General features: G+C 48.4%; 1 protein-coding gene across 3 annotated transcripts in view; it reads left to right on the top strand.

The window, feature by feature from the left end:
• Window positions 1–24,822, top strand: part of TASOR (transcription activation suppressor) — a 1,979,545-nt gene that overhangs the window by 191,618 nt on the left and 1,763,105 nt on the right. For all 3 annotated transcript variants that reach the window (XM_069643664.1, XM_069643665.1, XM_069643666.1), the window contains exons 5-6: window positions 23,966–24,057; window positions 24,158–24,313. In XM_069643664.1, coding sequence (XP_069499765.1) covers window positions 23,966–24,057; window positions 24,158–24,313 — 248 coding nt within the window. The remainder of the gene's footprint in view (window positions 1–23,965; window positions 24,058–24,157; window positions 24,314–24,822) is intronic.

The following is a 24,822-nucleotide window of genomic DNA, read 5'->3' as shown; positions in this document are numbered from 1 at the left end:
TTTTTTTTAGGTGCAGTCACTTGATCATCCGAAGTGGGTTTGGTTCTGAGAGACTTTCCCACTTGTTTGCCCAGGTGTTAGTCCATGAAGATAAAGTTCCAGGTTGGCCTGCCCTTGCTTCAAGTCCTCAGCCGGGGCCCCGTTAGGTGAGGTCTGCATCACCTGAACGGGGGATGAAACTGCTGGCGAAGTGGGTTCAGGCACACGGTTCTCCAGTACACTAGGAGGCGAATCTGTGCACAACTGTGGTGAACATGAGCTAGCGTCACTGTAAGGGGGCACGTATGAACTAAGGCCCTAACAATTGTTGGAGGACCCGTAGCGGAGCAGAGCAGCAACGTCCTGGATGGGGAATCCAAGGTCCTCGTTGGGTCGTCAATCACTAGTAGCGCCTGGGGCAGGGACATCCCAGGTTGCATATTATTTTCACAAATAGAGATATTGATTTCAGCGCTTCATGCATTAGTTTATGGGATATCCAGACCCTTTGATGGAACGTGTTGCTCTGGGAAATGTTCAGCAAGCTTGGTTGGCCCTTCAGAGTCCGGGACAGCGTCCATGTTTCCCGGCCACTTGTTTTACTCTGAATTTTCTGAGGTTTCTAGAAGGAGCTAAGAAAGAAGGTAATACAGTTTGAGCCCCAGGCTGTGAGCTGGTAAGTGTAGCACCCTGTGAGATGTCAGTGAGGTGCAGAGTGGGCGAGTGAACAAAAGTATGAGCCAGACTGATAGAAGATTTCACAGATACCAGTTTTTGGTCACTCACCCTCAGCTCGTTCAATAGTGCTGACCAGTCTGTATGGGGGCAAACCGGAGGTAAATGACATGTTGAGGCCGCATTTCCACGTTCCGGCATGGACAGTCGTTTGGAACTCCTTAGCAGCATGTCCACTTCCATCAGACACCGGACACCAGACACTCTACCTCACTCCGCCACGCTTCGCTATAGAAATGGTATTAGAGCGAGCGTCGGCAGGAAGGAGGGGGGGGGTGTCTGGCAGCAGCCACAAAGGACAGACTCAGCGAGTCAGCGGCATCAGTGGCCCAACAAAGTCCAGAAGAAAGACTCGGCAGCACGAGTCGAAACGTAATGCAGGTAATAATTCCAAATGTTCAGTGATCTCTTGGGTCCACACAGCGCAGGCATGTCAGAACTATAGACTAAATTACTTTGGCTGTCCTGGCTCCCTAAAGGCACTCTTCTAAATCCATTTCTTGGGCATTGCTTGTCCCTCCATAGGTTGTAGCTTGTTGAATACCGTTACTGCTGGGAAATGCTTACTAAGATTTCATTGGAGGATTCAGTTGTCCTCAACTTTTTCAGAAACTGTTCTAACCTTTTCTTTGTTTTTCTTAACCCTTCCTTTGTGCCACCCAGAGTCTACAAGGTATATTGGTGTGAAATATAAATGCCAATACTATCCTTGTAATTGAAGTTACTTCAGTATGTAGGAGAAATTGTTTGAGCATATTCAATGAATATTCACTGAAACCTTGAGTGTAAGTGCTACTTGGCGACTTGTATTGACAGATTTTATTTATACTGCTCTACAGCTCACATTTACCCCTCTTGAGACAGGCCTGGCTGCTCAGTCACACTAACAATTTGTGCAGCACAGACCTATACCAAAAGGTGGGTTACCTAATACCAAGCAGATCCGTCTTGTGTAGTCCCACACAGTGTGACTCCTCCAATTCTCACCTAACAGTCCTGAAGGGGTTTTTGATAAACATCAAAGAGATGTTGGAATAGACAGGAACGCTGCAATCTGTGTACTTTTTTTGATTTGTGTTCTTTTACGACAACATTTTTAACTTTTTAAAAGTGAATAGATCAATTTATGGGCTTTTTCTTTGAAACCATTGCTACCTTTTTCATCCTATTCATGAATATACTATAGTCCACGATATCAAGGGCGGCCAGTAGATTTAACAACATAAGGCCGGTGCACCCTGGTCCACAGTAGCTGGTTTAATGACGATGAGCACTGTCTCTATGCTTCTCCCTGGGGAAAAAGCCAGATTTGATAGTCCACATAAATTTGTTTTTGTTTTGTAGCTACCTTGTCAAGGATTTTTAATAGAAATCGACTATTGGAATTGGGACGATAATTTTTTGTCAGTCAGGTCTAGGTCACTAGTCCATTTATGAAGTCCGTAATGATGAGAGCTAAAATGTTCACACACTGCTTGACCACAATAGATAGGCATAGGTCCCCAGAGCATGTAGCGGCATTCCTAGAATTGATTATGCCGATTTGATCTACTGTGATCGGGGTAAAATTACATTCGGAAATGATCCGGGATGATGGAATTGGTGCCTCAGGCATGGCTTGCCATATTTCCCGCTATTAAGCTTCTAATATTTTCAGTTTTGGTGTGAAAGGCTGAGGCAAGAGTGTTGTACCAGGCCAATGAGGCGGGCACATCGGTGCAAGATGCTTTCAGCAAACTTGAATGATGAAGAATTGGACATTTATTTGGTTCTGATTCGGCAGTTTCAATTTAATATTCAAAGAAACTACGCTAAGCGTTTAAAATGGCTTATAGTAGGAGCATTGCTTTATGAAACGTAAAGTAAAACGCAGGCATATCGTTTGTAGGCACCCAATCAGGAACTCAAGTCGATAATAGTAAAACGGGTCTCCTCTTTGTTATCTAGATGTAATCCACATATGTTATTTATATTTATTAATTTTTATAAAGCGCTTTACATTACAACAAAATTACAATCGAAGCATGAATCTCAAACTAGAATCAAACAATCAATAACATTATACACAACAATTAGCTGAGGACAAGGAATGAGAGAAATGGAGGAGAGTAAGAATGGAGTGAAATGAGGGTCAGGAAGGAGGATGAAGAAGATGAGATTTTTAGGAGGAGCGGTAGGAGATAGAACAGATATGGAGAGGTAGGGAGTTCCAATGTAGGGGTGAGGAGCTGAAAGGAACGGAAGCGCGAAGGGGCACAGGGTGGTGTAGGAACAGAGAGGAGGAATATGTCAGCAGAATGGAGAGGACGAGAGGGAGTATAGAAAGGGAGGACGGTGGAGAGGTAGGCAGGGGCAAGGTCGTGTCGTGTTATGTTAATTCACTTGTAAGGCACCAAAGCCTGAGGGCATCCAGGCGCCATGGAGAGAAAGATGGGGAGCTACCTTATCTAGTTAGACAAACAATATGGTCTTTAACTGTTTCCTGAAGACCAGATGGTTTTCCATATTTCGTAGGTGTAGGGCATTCCAAGCCCGTGCCGCCCGTACATGAAAAGCACAGCCATTTTCTAAAAGACAGGTCTTAGCTGATCGAAGGTTTCTTCTGGGTTTATAGAGTCTCAGCCTGTTCTTTTTTTTTTTTTTAAAAAACCCTTTTTATTGACTTTTGCAAAATAACAATCAAAAGTAAGAAGAACATACCCTCCACCCCTCCCTCCCATCCTCTCTCCCCCACCCCCCTCCGGCAACTAGCTACTCCTTCTTAGTTCATCCTCCACTCTGGGTGCAACTCAATGGTCATTGTAAATCCAACAGTTTCAAACGCTGCAGACACCACTTCACCCTAAAACCGTCCTTAAGCACATTCAAAACATCACCCCAGTCCTCTGCAAAAGACTGAACTTTGCCATTCATAGCATAGGAAGCCCACTCCAGGGCTATGAGTTCCCAAATTTCTTGGTACCAGTCTTGACTTCTAGGGACCTCCGGGCCTTTCCATCGTTGCGCAATTAATAACAACGCAGCCAGTGTCAGGATTGTTTTTGCCTTCTCCCTCCCTCTGGTTGCCCCTGGCCCTGTGGCTTCCCGTATTCCCAGGAGGGTCTGGACTGGGGTGCCCACTTCCTCCCTACCAAAGGCTTGTTCCTGGACCTCCCGTATATCTTCCCAAAAGACTCCAATTTCTCGGACACTTCCACCAAATAAGCTCCGCCGTGCCTGTCATCCCGCAACCCCTCCAGCACATACCGGATACTGTGGGGTATATCCTATGAAGCCGATCAGGGGTGTAATGCCACCCGAATAAGATCTTGTACCATGCCTCTTGTAGTTGGGAAGCTTTAGCTAGTTTGGGTATTTTCCTCCACAATCTTTCCCATTCCGGCCTGCTTATTTCTCGTCCCAGGACCTGTTCCCATTCCCGCATACAAGCCCAAGGGGTTCCTGCTGTAGCTGCATGCAATATTTTGTAAATATTGGAGATGAGCCCTTTCGTGCCATCATTCGTGAGGAGGAATTTCTCAAAATGGGTTGGCTCTCCAGTAGCTGCTTTTCTAACCTCTGGGTGTAATACCCAATGACGTATCTGCGTGTATCGCAATCTGTCGCCCTCTTTTACAGCAAATTCCCTCTTGCAATCGTTAAAGGATAATACTTCCCCATCCCGAAACATGTCACACAACTTCCTACAGCCTCCTTCCCACCACTTAGCAAATGCCCCTCTCTCCAGCCCAGGGGTGAACTCCCCATTTCCAAAAATGGGGGTAAAAGGGGAAGGGAAAGTAGAGATACCCCTAGGATCCGATAGCCTGTCCCATGTATCGGCCATCAATTTAGTAATAGTACTTTGGTATAGATGCCTGGGTCTATGCGCTTTAGGGAGCCACAGAACTTCAGCTAGGTTCCGGTGCACCACAGCCCTGTCCATCCTCGCCCACAATTTATCTTGCATTCCTTCATCTCCTTTCAACCACTCCCTTATGATGCGCAATTGTGCTGCTTCATGATATTGCCGAAAATCCGGCAATGCCAGGCCCCCCTCGTCCCTAGCTGCCATCAGGAGTCTAGCCCCTAGTCTGGTTCTTTTGCCCTCCCAAATGAAACCTCTTGTCAGCTTCCCCAATTCCTTGAACAGACTTGCTGGTACCGGTTGAGGGATCGCCTGAAAAAGTGGGAGCATGACCATCTTAACCACGGCTATCCGCCCCATCCATGACACCCTCAAATTCCTCCATCGCCGAAAGTCCCTCTCAATTGCTTTGAGGAGCGGAGGGAAGTTTGCTGCATGCCACCCCCCTAACTTCGCTGTGATTTTCACCCCCAGATATCTAATCCCTCCCAGGCTCCACTGGAAGGAAGTGTTCTCCCCTAGGCTCTCTCGATCAGCCGCTCTAACCGTTAGGTTCAGAATTTGTGACTTATTCATGTTGATTTTTAGTCCCAAGGCTCCCCCAAAGGTTTCCAGTAGAGTCACACTCGCTAGAAGTGAATCCCCAGGTGCTGCTAGCATAAGCAGCATGTCGTCTGCAAAAGCCGCAACTTTCTGTTGCTCTCCCCCAAAAGGAATGCCCTGGATCTCCGAGGAGTCCCTGATTGCTTGCAGTAGAGGCTCTAGATAGATCGCGTAAAGCATTGGGGAGAGCGGGCATCCTTGTTTCATCCCCCGCTTCAATTGGATTAACCTAGACGCTGCCCTGTTCACCATCACCCTAATCATAGGGGCTTGGTAATTGGCCCTGACCATTGTCATGAACTCCTCACCGAATCCCATTTTTCCCATTACCCGAAAAAGAAACGTCCACTCCACACGGCCAAAAGCCTTTTCCGCATCCAACGCCACTAATGCCGCGGGAGTGGACGTCGTCTGAACTTTTTCAATTACATGGGCAACTCGCCTGATGTTATCAGCAGTTTGCCTTCCTCTAATGAATCCGGCCTGATCGGGGTGTATTAGGTGTGGGAGAATAGGGTCAAGCCTATTCGCCAGAATCTTGGTGTAGACCTTAGCATCGATGTTAATCAAGGCGATAGGCCGGTAGGACGTTCTCTCCTCAGGGTTTTTGTTTGGTTTGAGGATGAGGGTGACCTTTGCCTCTTCCATGGACAGGGCAAGCCTGCCAGACCGGCGGAATGAGTTGTATAATGAAGCCAAATGCGGCGCCAGCTGTGAGAGAAATAGCTTGTAAAAGACCGCAGTATAGCCGTCCGGACCAGGGGCTTTATGTACCAGAAGACCTCTTATCACCTCCCTCACCACCTCCTCCGAGATTTCCCGATTCAGGGCCTCCCTTGTGTCATTGCTAAGTTCCCCCAATTGCACTCTGCGCAGGAACTGCTCTTGCAGGTCTTTATCGGGGTGCTGCGAAGCGTACAGGGAGCCAAAGTACTCCGCTAGAGTCTCTTGCAATTCCTCCTGCCTTGTGACCCGGTCCCCTGAGCCCGTCTTCAATGCTGTAATCACATTTCTCACCTTTTTGGCCCGTAATAGACGCGCCAAGAGGGCTTCTGCTTTATTGGCCTTAGCATAGTACCTTTGCCTAACAGCCAATAGGGCCCCTTCTGCCTTTTTTGTACGCAGAAGATTCAGTTGCCCCAACGCCTTCCTATACTCTCGCATTGCTTTTCTAGAGGGGGTGGCACCCGCTGCCTGTCTAGCTGCCTCCACCTCCGCTTCCAACGCCTGGACCTGCTTCACCCGATGAGCTGATAAGGCAATAAGTTCCCCCCTGAGAGTGGCCTTGAACGCGTCCCACCTTATACCCTCGTCGGTGTCATCTTTTCTGTTAAACGCGAAGAACACCTTGATTTTCTCTTCGATGCTCTCCCGAACTTCCAGGACTCTCATTATGGCTTCTGGTCATTTCTAGCCCCATAGTCCCTTTACCCTCCGCCCCAGCCCCAGCCCCATCAGCAGGGAGACTGTTTTATGGTCCGCTATCCCAATCGGTCCTGTGGAAACCTCTCGGATATTCCCCAATAAGCTTACCGACACCCATGTGTAACCCTCCTCCTCCCCTTTCACTTCCTTCCAGACATCTCGTAACCCCATCCTGCCAATCCTTTCCTTAAGCTCTGTCGACATTACTGCTCCTCCCCCACCTCCTCGCCTCCCAGTTCTATCCTTCTCCCCATCCCAAGCGATGTTCAGGTCCCCCATTAACACAATCTGACCCCAACTATGCTCCTCCAAAACTTTTAAGAATCGTTGTAGAAAGGGCTCTTGACCGGAGTTGAGAGCGTACACAACGGCCAAAGTATATGGGGCCTCCTGAAACTTCCCCCTGACCACTAAATACATTCCTTATCTTTAATCACATAGCAAACCCTGAAATTCACCGTGTTTCTGATACCTAAGGCCACCCCCTTCGTTTTACTTAGACGAGAGGAATGGAGAATCTGATCGAAGCCACGCAATTTTAATCTACCTTGATCCATACACTTCAAGTGCGTCTCCTGGAGACCCATAAAGTCTGGCTTTTCTTTCCGTGTAAAATGCTCTAGCTTTTTCCTCTTGAGGGGTGTATTGAACCCCCTCACATTATGCGTTATCCACTTGAAGTGTTACCCAACAAAGGGAGCCGTTGCTACTTGGAGTTGCTCCCCTGCCCTTCGCTCTTTCCTACTGCTAGTTACCGACCCCGAACTTCTTCCCCCCCTCCTTCCCCTCCCCTCCCTCCTCCCGCCCCCTTGAAGGATACAACCTTCCCGCTCTTTCCCCCTTCCTAATACGGGCATCTATGCCCTTTCAGCTTCCAACATGTTTGCCCCCCATGACTCGCCTGCTTACATCCTCCTTTTTGAGGCCCACCACCTCTTAAGTTCCCAGAGCATATTAGGGTTTAAACATTCTCGCCCCTCGGTGAGCCGGGCTTCCCCTTACTCAGCGGTTCACCATATCTGGGCCCTCTTCGCCTTTTATCGCCAATTATTGACCATTCCCATGATCGTGAATTAAGACGGGTATGCCCACTTTTCTGACCTGCGGTTGCAGGGGCGCCCTCTAGGTCCAGACCCAGGAGATCTGCCCCCCTCCTGCAGGGAGGTAACCCACCGCTGGGCTCCCTCCCATTCGAAAGTCAAGCCAAACGGAAAGGTCCATTTATATCGAATTGCCTTTTGATTGAGGAACTTCAGCAGTGGGCCCATATGTCTCCGTTTCACAAGTGTAATGCTCGCCAGATCCTGGAAAAGAGCAATCTGTTGGCCCTCATACATTATGGCTTCTTTTGGTCTTGCTGCCCTCAGCACCGCCTCCTTCTGGGCGTATCTGGCAAACGCTGCCAGCACATCTCTCGGCCTCGCTGACTGGCCCCGATTCTGTCGACCCAATCCAGCTCCACTACTCCCGGGTTATCTTCCCCCAGGATATCAGCAAAGATGCCCTGGAGCACCGCCTTCAAAGATTTTTCTGGTACTGATTCCGGAAGTGATTTCACTCTTACATTGATTGAGCGGGATCTATTCTCCAAATCCTCCAGCTGAATCTCAAGATTCCTCGTGGCTAGATCCAACCTTTCTATGGCCTCACTGTTGGCCGAAGTATCTTTGCATACCTCCTGCAGACCTACCTCCAACACCTCACTCCTTTCCCCTAGTTGACGCATCTCTTGCCTCATCTCCCTGATGGCCTCGTTCAAGTCGTTGCGCATTAATTGGAATTGTTCGTGAAAGGTCTTCGCCAGATTTGCCTGCAAGGCATGCAGCTCCCCTAAGAGTTCCTGTCTGGGCAAGGGGTCCGAGTCCCCCGCTTCCCCTTGAGCGGTATCCTCTCCTGTCTTCCCTCGGACGGCTCCGGAGCCTTCTCTCTGAGCCTGAGTCGGCCACATCGCTTGGAGGGTCCCCAGGGTTTCTCCCGGAGGGTGGGTGGGCCTCCCCCCTTTTCCCTTAGGTTTCGTGGACATACCGCTTACTTCTCAGCGGGGGGGCCCCCCAATGCTTTCGCCTTACCCCGACTCTCCACCTTCCTCTGTCTCCGGCGAGAACAGGCAAAATGCAGATGTTCACTTTCCTTGAGGGTCCGGGGCAGTCCTCCCCTTGGTGCATCCCGCTGACCCTCCGGCTGGTCGCCTGTATGTTACATGCTCCAAGAGTCACTGAGCGGGGTCAGAGCGGCTCCTGCCAATGCCCGAGAAAGAGCCCCCCCCAGGCACCAGGAGCGCTCATATCGCAACTCCGAACTCGCCCTTTCCTCCTTGAGCCCCTGTACTCCTAAAGGGCCTTCAGAATCCGAAAATGTAGTCGCCAGCTCTCAAGCGAAGTTTCGCAGTCAAAAAGGGAACACCGGGTGCGCCACGCCGCGCTCAGGGGCAAATCACCTTCTTCTCTGCCCGTGAATCTTCACACACGCCGGGCCAGGTGTTGTTCGATGCCGCAGACAGACTAGAGGGGCCTGCGGAGACCATGGCCCCCCTCAGACGCCGGTTATGCAGCCCCCCCGGGGGCCTGCCGGGAGTGCAAGTGGCGCGGGCCTCGATCGAGGCGGAGTCCGTTGATGCCGCCGGCGCTGCCGATCCCCCGCTCCCCCGTGGTCTGGCGCCAGGCAACTCCCGGAGCCACGCTCACTAGGGCTCCCCACGAGGAGCCGACTCCCCAAGTACCGCTACTCCAAGGGGCCCCCTCTCGCGGAGAGCCCTGGCGGTCAGCAGCTTCTTCCTCCGGGAGAGCTCTCCGATGTTTTCGGGCGCTCAGCTCCCTCCACGCCTCGCTTTGGGAGCAGCGGCCAAGGCAGCACCACGGCTGCCCCTCTACCTCAGGGCTGGATTCAGGCACCAGCTAGAGAGTTCGCTCGACTCCAAGTCCAGCACTCGGTGGGGGTCCACAGTCAAGGTGGTGGGCACCTTTCGTCGGCCGGGTCCGGAGAGCGCCGTCGGCACGTCTACACTGTGTCGGCGGCCATCTTGGAATCCCCTCAGCCTGTTCTTAAGGTATGCAAGGGCATCAACAAAAACACACTTATAACAAGTGGTCAGTAACTTAAACTGAATTCTGGCAGAGACTTGAAGCCAATGGAGTGTCTCACTGGCTGCCGATGTAGGCTCAGAGCGGTTCATCTGATATATAATGCGCACAGCAGCATTATGGATCTTCTGTAGTTTTTGAATATCTGTCTTCCTGAAGACCGTTACAGCAATCTACTTTCAGTTGTATCACCGCTCTAACCAACATTTTGTGGTTTTCGTCAGAAATCAGAGGGGCCCTTTGCCGTAGCACTTTCAGATGGTAATTTGTACCTTTCACAATTGCATCCACATGTGCACTGCTGTCCAGACTAGCCTCCAGGTAAGTGCCCAAGGTCTTCACCTTGTGTACTACTGGGATCTGACAGCTGTCAATCAGGAAGCTGATATAGGGGGACTCTGCTTCTCTCTGGCCTGTCTAGGGCCATATAGCATTAGCTCTGTATTAGTAGCTTTAAGGCATAGCCAATTTGCCAACAACCAACTCTTGACCATCAGGTAGACCGAGTCCAGCATCTGTTGGTCTTTTTCGTGGTCCCCACAGATCTCCAGTGCCAACTGGAAATCCTCTGCATAATTGCAGAAAAAGAGATTCAGATTTTCAAGGTCCATACGTAGTGGAATGATATAAATGTTAAAGAGCAGGGGGGAGAGACAGGCCCCCTGGGGGACTCCACAGGCGGTGATTTCGGCATCTGATGCACTGTCACCCCAATTAACTTGAACTTCATCCCTCAAGAAAGGATTTAAGCCAAGATATTGCCTTCACTGAGAGGCCCCCGACAATGTCCATCCGGTCCAGCAGGATCCCGTGGTCTAGCAAGTTGAAAGCTGCCAATAGATCTAGCAACATCAGGAGCCCCGACTTGCCAGACTCCAGGCCAGAGAGCATGTGTGTCTGCAGGTCCAGCAGTGCGCTCTCAGTGCTGTGGAAACTCTCTGAAAGCCGGATTGTTTTGTGGAGGATACCTATTTATGAAACCTGTCTATAGTTGTAGCATAGCTAGTTTATTAAGTTTCAAGAAAGAGCGTGTTGGTGTTTGGCCTAAGATTGGCCGCATCATTAGTGTCGAAGTCTGCTTTTTTTTTAGTAATGGTGTAACTGCTACGTTTTTTATGGAAAGTGGGATATTGCCGGTTTCGAAAGGAGGAGTTTGCAAACCTGCAGAGAAACTGGGCAAAGATGTCCTTGTTCAAGTATGGTCTTAGATGATTAAAGTTCACCCGTGCAACTCGTAGGGTGCATAGTCTGCAGGACGTTGTACATTTCTGTCGTCGTGTGCTCCCTAAACCTAAAACCAGCCTGGGGTTTCTGATGAGTTTGCTCTCCGTTGGCCGAGTATTTGAGGCCAGTTTTGAAATTAGCATGTCCTTCCTCATTTCCATCGTAACTTGAATTTTCATGGGTAACTTTGGAGTGTAAACTTGTCCTAGTTAATTATTGGAGGATATTTTGTTTGAGAGTTTAATTTATCGGTTAAGGCTTTCTGCACTCTTTTAGAGTCGTCATTTGTTGGTTTAATAACAGGGTTCATACTCGCAGGTTTCTCCCAGGACCTGAGGAGTCCGAAGAGTTCCTTAGTTTGATATCCGGCCCGAGTGATTTGATGGTTATAAAAATTGCACTTAGCTTCCACAATTTTCATCTTATATTCCTTAGCCTTAAGCTTCCATGCTGCCGGGTTTTTCTGAGAGTTATCTCTCAACCAAGTGTGTTCTGCGTGCCTTTTATGGTTTTTAGTTCTGCCAGCGCTGGGGTCAACCATTTATCATAGTATGGGGTGTCTGTAATGGTTCTAGTTTTGAAAGGTGCCATCTGATCCAACATACTTAAGATGTCATTGTTAGTACTGATGAGGACTTCTGGGCTGTCAGAATCATTAGTTTGTCATTATGGTCTCTAAGCACTTTGAAAGGGTGGGTGCTGTAACAGCTTTCAGGTTCCTGTTGAGCACTTTACGTGCAGGTTCATGGTTTTTAGATGGGGTGGTTGGGGGGGGGACGGGGGAGTGTGAACAGGAAGGAGATGGAAGAATGATCCAACCAAATACATGGTGTAGTATTTATGTTGTCGAGGGATATTTCCGCTTCCCACCCAGTCAAGGATATGTCCTTTTACATGGGTTGGTTCAGAGTTATGGATTGTTATGTGGTGGCTGTTTAAGGACTTCTCAAGGTCAAGAGCTTTGTTATCTAGAGCATGACCTTTCCAGAGGTTGAAATCTCCCAGTATCACTAGGGCAGAGTTCGCGGTCAGCGAAGGGGCTACAGCATCTAAAAGGTCCTCATTAAACTTTGAAGATTCACCTGGTGGGCGATAGAGCAAGACTAGGTTAATACTGTGGTCGAAGTCAGGAAGCAGTTTGCTATGCAGTAGGTCAGTCTACGCACTTTTTAGCTTGGTAAGTTCCAAGCGCCTTTTTACATATAACATCCACACCGCCTCTTAAACCCCCCTCCCGGTGCTTCCCGAAGAAAACGTAACCGGGAGGGGTCACCTGTTCGAGTGGTGGGGCCGTGTGCATCGGTGAGCCAGGTTTCAGTGATACACATGATGTCAACACTTTGTTCAGGAACAAAGTCATTGTCCATCATGTGTTTCACAAGGGATCTAGTGTTTAATAATATAAACATCAGCTTTGTTGGAAATGAACTCTTCTTAAATGGAGCATCTACTCTCTGGGGGATCTTAAAAATAGGGTGTACGTCAGCTGTCGTGGCATGGTCGGGGCCTACAGGCTGTATACATTCTACTATCACAGTCCCGGTTGGATTGGGGGTAGGTGAACTGAGCTAATTTGTACTGACCGTGCGCTCGGTATGTTGAGTCTTAGCAAGAGTTTCCTCAAACTCTGAACACAAGATTTTTCCCTAGCCTTGGCAATGGCTTGGAGGATTTCTACAATACCCAAGTATCAAACTAAAACGCAGTAACTCACCAGCCGCCGGTCCGCCCGTTCTGCGCACAAGAAGTTCCTCTGAATCAAATCGCACTAATGTTTAACGACGAGGGTACAGTTTATAAGATTAAAGAATGCAATGTCAATCTAAAAGCAGTCGGATCCTAAAAACTATTAAATGACTTCAAAGTGAAGTAATTTTAAAAACCGAATGCAATTAAAGTAAAAACACGTATGCAACGTGAGTTAGCAGCACAACAATCAAGAGAAGCATATGCAGAACGTGGAATAGCAGCAAATGTAGCAGCAAGTTAACAATTAAAATAAGTTATAACAACAATCTATGTAAAGTGCAGAAGGAGAGGCTTTTAAGTACCTATTGGCGCTGGGTTTGGAGGGAAATGCGCGCCAAAGACTACAACTACCTCTGGGTAGTGTAGTTTCTGGTGCGTATAGTGCGTGCAGAGAAGTTGTTCCTGATTCAAATTGCACTAATGTTTAACGAGGGTACAGTTTATAAGATTAAACAATGCAATGTCAATCTACAAGCAGTCTGATCCTAAAAACAATGAATAACTTCAAAGTGAAGTAATTTAAAAAAACGAATGCAATCAAAGTAAAAACACGTATGCAACATGAGTTAGCAGCAAGTAAAAACACATGCAACGTGAGTTAGCAGCACAACAATCAAGATAAGCACGTGTAGAACGTGGAATAGCAGCAAATGTAGCAGCAAGTTAACCATTAAAACAAGTTATAACCGCAATCTATATAGGAAGTAGGACATACTGCAAGGCACCTCTTTTAGTGCGGGGTATCTGTCTGACCGGCCAGCACACACCTCCCAACTGTAGGCTCCCATCCTCGTCGCCGCGATCAGAATCTCCTTCCTGGGTGCAGACACCCGTGACAGCCCGGTTTGAGATGCAGCAAGCAGGGCCCTGTCAGGCTCCGCCTATGCACTAGCCATACCTCGATCCCTAGGCACGGGAACTCACCTCGGCATGCTCACCAACAGAAGACACCAAGCCCCAGCACCGATGCATGGCGACAGTACGTTCGCAGTACTCTTGGTCCAGCGTTCCCAGTTCAGCCCGTCCCAGGCCACAAACGGGCCCATCTGGCCATTTTAGTGTTGTGGAGGGGGATCCAAGGAACATGACACAACTATCCTGGTATCTAGAAGCTTTTGGATTTCAGCTAGTAGGGCAGAGCACTTCCTCCAAGCAACTGGGAAAATTCATACTGAGGTCGAGCAGGATTATTAACTGATATTTTGTTACAAATAGCACTTATAGCTCACATGCCTCCTCTTCACATGCTGGCCATCCCACCTGCCCCCCCAGTGAATATCCCATGATGTTGAAATAAATGCTACTTGCATATAAACCTAATTCATAATGAACCTGCCAACCCTTCTCCTCTCCCATCTAAATCAGGAGGCGGAGTCTGGGTGAATATTCAAAGGAGAGCACGTTTTTTTTCTTTCCTTCAGAAGTCCCGTGAAATAGAACCCTCTTAAACTGACAGTTCAAGACATGATGGTATCAGAAAACTGCTGGCTGTCTTAAAGTAGCAGTGTAATTTATTTTGTCATTGCATGCAACAGTGCCGGTCCCCTAGTTCATTCCTATGTAGGAAAACTTCTTGTGAGTTCACAAATGTATTCTACTGAAAATTGGAAGACTAGAAAGTCACGCCATATTTCATTGTTCTGTGATATAACTGTTCCTTTTTGTTTGTTGAAGACACCTGCATCCATGTAGCAAAGAGAATATTCTTGCTCCCCATGACATCTGCCCTCCTGCTAAAAGCAATCTGTTTTTGTGAGCAATTCCTTTCTTCCTGTTGGGATGGATTTCCAAAATCAGCCCTGGGAAGGCCCCCTATTATAGTGAACTGGGAAGATCCCCTCCCCAAACCCCCCCACACCCCCCTGACCCCATTGTTGGTTTCCTGTTACCTTGTTTCTCTGCTTCCCTCACCATGTCCCCCCAATCCCCTTTGACTTGCAAAGCTCTCAGTTGCTTCCCAAAGTTAGGTCTGTGCTTAATAAATACCCTAATAATAATGATGTCTGGGCTCCCTGTGGGACATGTGTGTATTTTAGTTTTGGGAATCATCACAATCTCTCTGGCCAGACCAATGAGATCGTTCTACTGTGTTGTATTGTATTTTGTTATTTCTATAGCGCTCTTTCCTCACTTGTGTGGCCTCAATGCGCTTTTTCCTTGGTTGGAATGCCCTTGGTGACCGTAGTCTATGTGGATAGATATTCTAGGGAGATTAGCCTAGATGCGTTTGTGCGTGTTTGCCATTCTAAGACTTGGGTGGCTGGCAAGGCTCGACTAAGCAGCCCTGTAGAGGTCAGACACTTGCTTGAGTGGGTGCTCTTGAGGGTTAGAGATAGGTTGCTGTTGTCGAGATGTGAGGCCAGCTATACCGGGTGCCTTTCGGGTGGTGGTCGCTGTATGCTAGTGGCAGAGGTGTTGGGGTACGTCAGGTGTTTGTCTGGACGGCTATGGAAACTAGGCCGGATGTGCTTAGCAGTAGACGTGTTCTATCGTGCATGGATGTTTGGCCGTGCCTGCGGCCTGTTTCCACACTAGTGGTGTGAGCTATACGTACCGTAGGCTGCGAGATTGCTTATGTATCTTGGTCTAGGATTGAGAGTCCTGTAGCGATGGGCCTAGGTTTTATTATGTAGCTCGTATCAGTGTTTCTGATGTTTGTTAATCTGCTTAGAATCACATGCTGTGCATAGGTCCGACATCCAGTGGTCACTGCGGAGTATTGCATTTTGTTTTTCGTAGTCGAAAAGGGGACGTCGACAAGGCATGTCTGAAACACTATCCCTATAGTGACGTGCGTTGTACCCACAATCCCTCACGCGTCGAGGTCCCTCAGATTGTTTTTTTCCGCCCAGCTACTGGTCGCCTTTACGCGGAGCTCCTCGAGAGACATTGCAGATTTCATCTCCTCGACCTTTGGTCGTTTTCTTAATAATATATAACACATAGATCCCTCACTCGATGCAGTTGAGCTGTTTCTCCGCCGAGCAAGATCTTCGACGGAGGGGACGAGCGGAGGAGATCCTTCGGCGTTGCCGAACACGTGGCCTGGCCTCACAGGCCAAATACAGTAGGGAGAGTGGGGTCGTGGGACATCTGTTTCCTTTCTGAGAATGCCTTTCCCTTTCCCCTTCCTTTCCCTTGGGGTCGTTATCACGATTTATTGCCTCAGCTATGGAGAGGACACCCTTTAGGTTCTGCCCGCGTTGCAAGGGCAAGTTCACTTGGAAGGACAAGCATTCACGGTGTAACCGCTGCTTGCCCCTCGATCACAAGGAGGAGGGTTGCACGGCTTGTTGGCTTCTTAAGCCAAAGACTCTAAAAGACCGTAGGGTCAAGAGGTGGGCGGCCTACGCGATGTCGAAGGCCGATTCCTCACCCGCCGCTGCTACCACCGACAGTGACGAGGAACGTGATAACAAGACCTCCACTACGGAAGTCGTAGACCCCTCTAAAGAGCGCTCGCGCTCTTCATCGTCTGTCCCCGGCCCCGACTGGCTCGGCTCGCGCCCTGCTTATGGGGATGAACACCCCGGCGACACTGACGCACACGATACCACCCATATGACAACCCACGGCTCTTCTTCCACCGGCGGCCTCCTCGGACCGTTCAGGTTCGAAGCCCCTCTCGCAACTGCAGCTGCGACCAGCGACTGGGCTTTCGGCAAATAAGGGCGCCACCCCCAAACCATCGGCCGGCGCGCACCAGCAGAGAGCGCACGCCGCCGTAGAACGATCGACACCCGTAACGTCGAAACCACAGCCCTCCTCTGACAAACTAGTCGCAGAGAGCTTGGCGAGGATCGTTGTAGCCGATGCCCAAAAGCGTACGCCGAAAGACACATCGAGCGCTACGCAAAGGTCGAAAGACACGCCGAAAAGGCCCGAAGAAAGACAGGGACTACCCCCTTCAGTCGGGGGGACCCCCAGCACACCGGAAGGCTTTTCTGAAGGCGACGGAACACTTTCCTCGACGTTATGGGAGAGGTCGAGCCGTTTTCAGGCGGAAGACACTAATTTCCCCCCGCTAGACCGCTCAGGGGTACCCCATGAGACCATGGAAAGGCTCCATCTCTGCATGGAGAGGATGGAGAGGTTTTTGAAGACCTAGAACCCTCCCACTCCCAAGAGAACAAGAGAAGGGCCTCAGGAGGACCCCAGGGCTAAATATCCGAGACTATTCAACCCCTCCCAGCAGGACACAGCCTCAGATTTCCATAATGTGTATGACCTCACTGGTGAGGAGCAATACTTGGAGGAGGATGAATTTGTGGACGATGAAGAGGGACAGAACCAGGAGGAAGGTCTGGAAGACACAGACATAGTAGGAGAAGGCTTCGGAGAAGATCCAGAAGAAGGGCCTTCACATCCCTGGCAATCCCCATCAGTATATTCGGACACTGATGTCCTGAACCTAAATCCTCCTGACAATTCACCTGTTAGGAACACGTCTCCCATAGACGATCAGCCCACATTCAATGCCCTGTTGCGCAGAGCAGCAGCACATTTCGAACTGGACACTGGGGAGATCTCTCCTGAAATAGACTTTGTGGAAAGAGTAATTAAGGAGAAACCCCCGGTCAGCCAGACCATTCCCCTCCTCGCTTCAGTGAAGAGAAGAATCATACCTTCGCTATCCACGCCCGCACTAATCAGAGGAGTTAATCCAAGAATTGTAAAACTTTTCACTCCTTCACCCTCAGACCCGCTGTACATCAGGGGACATTCTATTCCTGACTCCCTTGTAGTAACTAATACAAGGAAGAGGGCAGGGGTGCCGCTGTCCACCAGCGAGGCACCACCTGACAAGGAGGGCAAGAGATTATATGCCCTTGCAAAGAGAGTCACATCCTCGGCTGCCTTTTCTGCAAGAATTGCGAACAACAATTCCTTGCTAGCTAGCTACGCGGACGCGCAGTGGGCCAAACTGTGCAAAGACGCCGAAGAAGCGCCGGAATCGCTACGGACACGCCTGCTATCGACTATTGGCGAAGGAACCCAGGTCAACCAGAGCATTGTGAAGAACTCTCTGGATGCTGCAGAGACAGCGGGACGTTCCCTGGTCCAGGGAATACTCCTAAAACGCCATGTATGGCTGCGTATGTTGCGGTTCAAACCGGAGACACGGGCGTCTTTAATAAATAAACCTATTGAAGACTCAAACCTCTTCGGGAAAGTGGTGGATGAGGCTCTGGAGATGGCTAAAAAAGAGTTTGATACTATGAAAACTCTTGACCAGATCTCTAAGCCCACTACCAGACGCGGCTATGGCAACACACGCTTTTTTCGTGGCCAACGCCAACAACAGAATCAGCAGCAACAGTACCCTGCCACCAATTACCAGACCAATAGTGTGCAGTACAGCCAAAGAGGCCAGCGCCGTGGCAAAGGGAGAGGTCGGGGGTCCACCCCCAGAGGCTCCCAAGCCCCCAACAACACCAAGTGACGCGAAGATTCGCGTCCCCTCCCATGCAACACCGGTCGGGGGACGGCTAACATCCCTTCTTCCAGCATGGGAGGGAATAACGTCAGACCGCTGGGTACTTTCCACCGTAGCCCACGGATACTGCATCGAATTCAACGGTTCCCCAACATACAGACCCCCGAGGGGATGACACATGACACCAGAACACCTTGCCATCCTTCTCCAAGAAGTAGAACAACTGCTGGAAAAAGGAGCCATAGAGGTCGTGCCTCTATCTCAGGTAGCGGAAGGTATTTATTCAGTGTACTTCCTTGTACCCAAAAAGGATCTAACCATGCGCCCTGTATTAGATCTGCGCCCAGCGAACAAGTTTGTCAAACCCCAGAAGTTTCGTATGGTGACCTTACAGGAAGTGATCAACCTGCTATCACAAGGAGATTACATGACAACACTAGATATGAAAGATGCATACTTTCATATTTTAATGTTGCCAGCGCACAGAAAATACCTCAGGTTCATGATAGAGGGCAAACACTACCAGTTCAGAGTGCTACCCTTCGGCATAGCATCTGCACCAAGGGTATTCACAAAGGTACTGGCAGTAGCAGCGGCCCACCTGCGCAGGTTGTCCATCCCAGTTTACCCTTACCTCGAGGACTGGCTCATAACAGGGGATTCTTACGAAACATGCTTCTCCAATACCCAAAGGACTGTAGACCTTTTGTTCCAGCTGGGCTTCTCCATCAACGAAAAGAAGTCCAACCTATCAAACAATTCCTAGGGGCTCTAATTCAAACAAAGGACGGCCTCGTCTTCCCCTCCAACGAGAGGGTCCAAAACATGCTGTTTCAGATCCCTCAATATGTGGCCGGTCGAGAGGTGACGGTACGCAAAGCAATGCGCTTGCTAGGAATGATGGCGTTGTGTATTTATTTGGTACCTCACGCGCGCCTGCGCATGCGCCCAATGCAAGAGTGGCTCAACAGCCAGTGGTGTCAGGCCAGCGGACTATGGGACGATCTAGTGGTGGTCTCGCAGGCCTTGGTTCTCTCGCTACGGTGGTGGACAAAGGAAAACCTGGTAAGAGGGAAACCCTTTGCCACACCCGCGGCGGAAGCCACTCTAACCACAGACTCATCCCTCACAGGATGGGGGGGCTCACCTATCCCATCAGACTGCTCACGGAGTGTGGACTCCGAACGTAGCATCCAAACACATAAATCTACTGGAGCTACTAGCTGTGTTCAAGACGCTAAAAGCCTTCCAGGAACACCTACAAGGCAAAACAGTGATGGTCCTTACAGACAGCACCACAGCCATGTACTACATCAACAGGCAGGGGGGCACCCACTCTCCAGGACTGTCCAAACTGGCCCAGAATATATGGAAGTGGGCTCTCAAACAAAACATGTTCCTACTGTCACAACATGTACCAGGGGAACTCAATCTGCTGGCAGACAAACTCAGCAGAGATTTCCCCCTGCCCGAAGAGTACGAATGGCGACTGCACGAAGACATCGTCTTCGACGTCTTCACGCAATGGTGATTCCCAGAAATAGACCTGTTCGCAACCCTGGAGAACGCACAATGCCAAAGTTACGCCTCCAGGTACCCCCAGAACCACTCCAAGGGGAACGGTCTGTCGATTCAATGGTCAGGGAAATTTGTTTACGCTTTTCCCCCGACTCCCCTTCTCAACAAGGTGGTGCACAAGATGCACCTGGAACAAGTGACCATGATACTGGTGGCCCCAATGTGGGCCCGACAGCCATGGTTCGCTCACCTGATGGAGATGTCTCTATCTCCCCCAGTGAAACTCCCCTGCCCGTACAACATGCTGTCACAAGACAAGGGCAGGACTCTGCATCCATGCCCCCAGAACATGAACTTAGCAGCCTGGCTCCTGAGATCATAGAATTTGGACATCTACAGCTCCCGCAGAGATGCATGGACATCCTCAGGGAAGCCAGAAAACCTAACACTCGCCACTGCTATTCTAGCAAGTGGAAGAGATTTGTCATCTGGTGCAGAGGAAAGAGCATCAACCCGATTGACTGCTCTCCCACACATATTGTTCTATATCCGACCCATTTATTGGATTCAGGTCTAGTGTTCAATTCCATTAAAGTCCACCTAGCGGCACTTTCTGCATACACCACTTCCCAACTCAGTGTCGTGGTGGAAGATCCCTGTTATAAAGGCCTTCATGGAGGGAGTAAAGAGAATACACCCCCCGATAGCTGACCCAGCTCCCGGATGGGACCTTAACGTGGTACTTACCAGACTCATGGGCTCACCATTTGAACCCATGCACAAAGCATCTCTTAAGGACCTCACTCTTAAGACTGCTTTTCTAATAGCTATCACCTCCATCAGGAGAGTAAGTGAACTACAGGCTCTTTCTGTTCTAGACCCCTTCGTTACAGTTCACAGAGATAAGGTGGTTCTACGCACGCACCCAAGGTTTGCACCGAAATTCATCTCGAAATTCCACGTAAACCAGGCTATAGAACTACCAAAGTTCTTTCAAAATCCTTCCAACTTGGGAGAAAAAAGTCTGAACACACTAGATGTGCGCAGAGCGGTCATGTTCTACATGGAAAGAACCAGACCACTGAGGAAGACTAATCAGTTCTTCGTCTCGGTGGCAGCAGGAAGAGAAGGGGATGCAGTTTCAAAGTCCACTATTTCTAGATGGATTGTTCAATGCATCACTCTCTGCTATACTCTTGCTAAGAGAGAACTGCCCTTTAAGCCAAGAGCACACTCTACTCGAGGCACGGGGGCGTCCATAGCATTCATTGCAAATGTTCCCCTTGACTCCATCTGCAAAGCGGCTACCTGGAGTTCTGTGCACACCTTTACAAAACACTACTGTCTAGATGCACACTCGAGATCTGACTCCCAGGTGGGACAGGCGGTATTAAGACATCTTTTCTCTACTGTTCCTTCTCATAACCCACCGCCAACTCTGAGTACTGCTCGCTAGTCTATGCACAGCATGTGATTCTAAGCAGATTAACAAACATCAGAAGACAATGCATTACTTACCGTAAAAGCATTTCTGATGGTTGTATCTGCTTATATTCACATGCGCCCACCCTTCCTTCCCGCTCGGATGGAAGGAACATAGACATCCTTTTCTATATCTCTCTCTTTTCTGTACTCACTCACGTATAGAAGGCTCCCTCAGGGCAGAAAAATACAAACAGAGGGACCTCGACGCGTGAGGGATTGTGGGTACAACGCACGTCACTATAGGGATAGTGTTTCAGACACGCCTTGTCGACGTCCCCTTTTCGACTACGAAAAACAAAATGCAATACTCCGCAGTGACCACTGGATGTCGGACCTATGCACAGCATGTGAATCTAAGCAGATACAACCATCAGAAATGCTTTTACGGTAAGTAATGCATTGTCATAATAAACAGAGACAAAGTCAAAACCTAGCTAAGAGGATCCTGTACAGTGGGAGAAAGGCCTATGTTTCACAGTGCCAAAGGTTTAAGCATATGGTAAACCTAGATCGAGGCTACACCTAGATTTGAGGATTCTGTATAGTGGGAGAGAGGCCTGGATATCACCCTGCAGTATAACTCGTCATATAGTAAGCCATGGTGGAGGCTGCACCTAAAATTGAGAATCCTGTATCGTGGGCACGTGGCCCAGGTTTCGCAGTGTAGGAGGTCTCCACATATGACAAACAAACGGAGGGGGCTACACCTAGATTCATTTAGGTGGAGGGGGTATACCTGAAAGGCCGTAGGTTTCAGCCTATTGTATAGTAAGTATCTGTAATGTAACAGTCATGGATAGTTTGTTGCGCCTAGCTTGGGGAATAGGTTTGTGGTGGGGGATTGCTAGTGTTGGGAGCTTACCCAGAATGAGCGATGCGGTTTAACAGTGGCAGTGAATAGTTGATCTTGTGTGTGTGTTAACCAGGGCCACTTATCTCATTGTTAGTTGTCGCTCATGTGGACTGGTGGGCAGGGGCGCAGTGAGTATGATGCGAGTGTAGCCACAGCGAAGGCTGCTGGCTTAGCTCGGGTGCTTTTTGGTTGGGAATGTTGTTGAGGGTGGGTTGATGGTGGATCAGGAATGCCACAATAAAATCTGCTGGCTTACCTGGAGTACTAGTCTGCAAGCAGTGTTGAGCGGTATGTGGTGGTGTCCGGTGATGTGTTCTCTGGCGGGAAGGTTAATGAGCAGGCGTGCTGCCGTATTTTGGATTCTTTGGTGTTTCCGTAGTTGGGATGTGGGGGCTCCTAGGTAGAGGCAGTTCGCATAGTCCAGGTGGGAGAGGATAATGGCGTTGATAGCTGAGAAGCGTTGGGGATAGGTGAGGTAGGGTAAAATCCACCTGAGGATAACTAAGTGAAAGAAACAGGTTTTGGATACACTGGTGGGTGCGTAAGGTGAGGGATACATCGAGTCGAATTCGCATCCAAGGTTTGTAACCACATTTGAAGGTGACGGTGCTTGTCCTAGTGATTCGGGCCAAGGGATTGGTTGGGGGATGAGTAATGTTTTCCAGCAGAGTATGATTTCGGTTTTCCCAGGTTGAGCATGAGGTGGTTGGTCGGCATCCAGTCATCCATATCAGAGAGGCACGATGACCGGTCCGGGTAGCCGGATCCTTTGGAATTTGGGATTTTGAGGATGATCTGGGTATCGTCTGCGTAGTTGTAGTAGGTAAGTTTGTAGGAACGGATGATTGCGGGAATGGGTTGTATGTATAAATTGAGATTAGCGGTGACATGTATGCTCTTTGGGGAACACCTTTGCAAACTGGAAGTGATATGGAGGTGCATGATTAGCGACCGGTTAGAGATGAAGGAAGAGATCTTCGAAAGGGCTGTGCTTTTGATTCCTAGTGTTTGTAGTCTGTCTAGTAGAATCATGTGATTGATGGTATCGAAAGCTGCGGACATTATTAGTTACTCACCATAGTGACTAACGTACTCTTAGTCCCTTTCCTCCACATTGTACGGGTGCCCCCCCACCCTCAGGGATGGGAGACAGAACCTCTCCCACCAGAAAAAAACCCTCCTACCCTCCAAATCCAAATAATGCCCGAATAAATGCCCAAATAAAATTACCCAAAACCTCTTTCTTCTTGTTCAGTGATAGTCGTGCTACCCAATGCTTTTCACACACCCTGTATTGATTAATGTAATTACTTATTTGACCCCCTCAATATGATACAGAATACGTTTGCCCACCCTCTATTTAAGTGGTCTTAAAGCCAGTTTGATATGGGTCTGTTTGGCTTTCTTGAGGGATTGGAGATTGACTTTAAGATCTTCTGTTTTGTAAATACTTTATTCGTCAAATCTAACTTACTGGATCATCAAGTTACCCACTGTAAGGCGCACAACTCTTGCTCAACCGCATACAGTTCCTTATTGACCCCCAAGATCCAATTTGTGAAATGGGTGGGTGCTTGTTCCTTTTTTGATGACTTCTCGCTGGAACTCATTGTCAGTCAAACTCAGACTTGTTGATAATGATCTAAAGCCAAGTTAATACCTATCACAGTAATGTTTGTACAATGCTTTCTGCTCCAAGCCACAATGCCCATAAGTGGCAAAAGTATGAGCTTTATAAATCAGTTTAGCTCAACCGAACAATTCAGTTAGTTCTTTTTTTTCTGTGTGGCTGTACAGGCCTGAGTTTCTAGAGAGAAAATGGGCCTGTGCTTTCCCTTTGAGACCTTTCAACTAGCTCATAGAATTTAGCTGTGATGGAAAGCTATTGTTGCAGGTAAGTAACATTGTGTCACAATAAAGGTACTAGAGTTCACTGAAAATGTATGTACTGCATCCGATACTGAAAAAAGCTTCAAATTGCTTGTTGGATGTGAAAAGCCTCATGTTTTTATCCTATATTTGTTCTTTAGGTGTTTATCTATCGAGGTTTGCAGATTTACTACAAGCTAATCCTCTAGAGCCTGGTGCAAGTGGAGATGTTGTTATATTCAAAATCATAAAGGTACTTTTTTTTGTTTGACTTTTTAAGCAAGTCAAAACAAGTGGATGTGTAATATTGTATCTGTCAGATTGTATTAAATAATACTTGATTTTTTTTCTAGGGAAAAATTAAAAGCATTTTTGATCAACCTGGCAAAAACCTTGATTCAGCAAGTAAAAGAGGACTAGATCCAACTCCGAAGCATGAATGTCATGTCTCAAAGAATGCCAATAGAGTAAACTCCTTGTTGGCCTATAGAGCTTATGAGCTTACGCAGGTAATAAGAGTTTTTCAATTGTACTTGCATTTCAGTATTGCATTTATGACTTTCCATGGCACGTTGATGATTATCTTCGCTTTCTTTTTAGTCCCACAATTATTCATGTATTCCCTATAGTATGATTTTAAAAGTTTGAAACATTAGGGAGAGAGCACTCACTTAGTGAGAATTCTGTTAATACATTTTGTAAGCACCCACGGAAGAGCCTTAATTCAATCAAACAAAATGTCTGCTCACTCTGACTATAAACTAAGCATTGAGAATACTTTAGTCACCTGCAGCCATTTTCTACATCGTTGTTGTAGTGTGTGCAGTGTGCCTCTTATGCATATTTATTCTTTTCTTTTAGAGGGTTTTCAACACTTGCACGATTTTTGTTAGTAGTTCCTGTTTGTTGGCTGTTGGACAATGTTAGTTTTGAGACAGAATTAATTGCTTAGTTTGGAATGTTTTGGGCCTGTTGCCTTCTATGTTTTCATAGGTACCCCTGTGGACACCCGTTACTC

This window comes from Ambystoma mexicanum, chromosome 2p, assembly GCF_040938575.1.
Source record: "Ambystoma mexicanum isolate Mex_15411 chromosome 2p, UKY_AmexF1_1, whole genome shotgun sequence".
Lineage (NCBI taxonomy): Eukaryota > Metazoa > Chordata > Amphibia > Caudata > Ambystomatidae > Ambystoma > Ambystoma mexicanum.
This window is presented reverse-complemented; position numbering and strand designations above follow the sequence as displayed.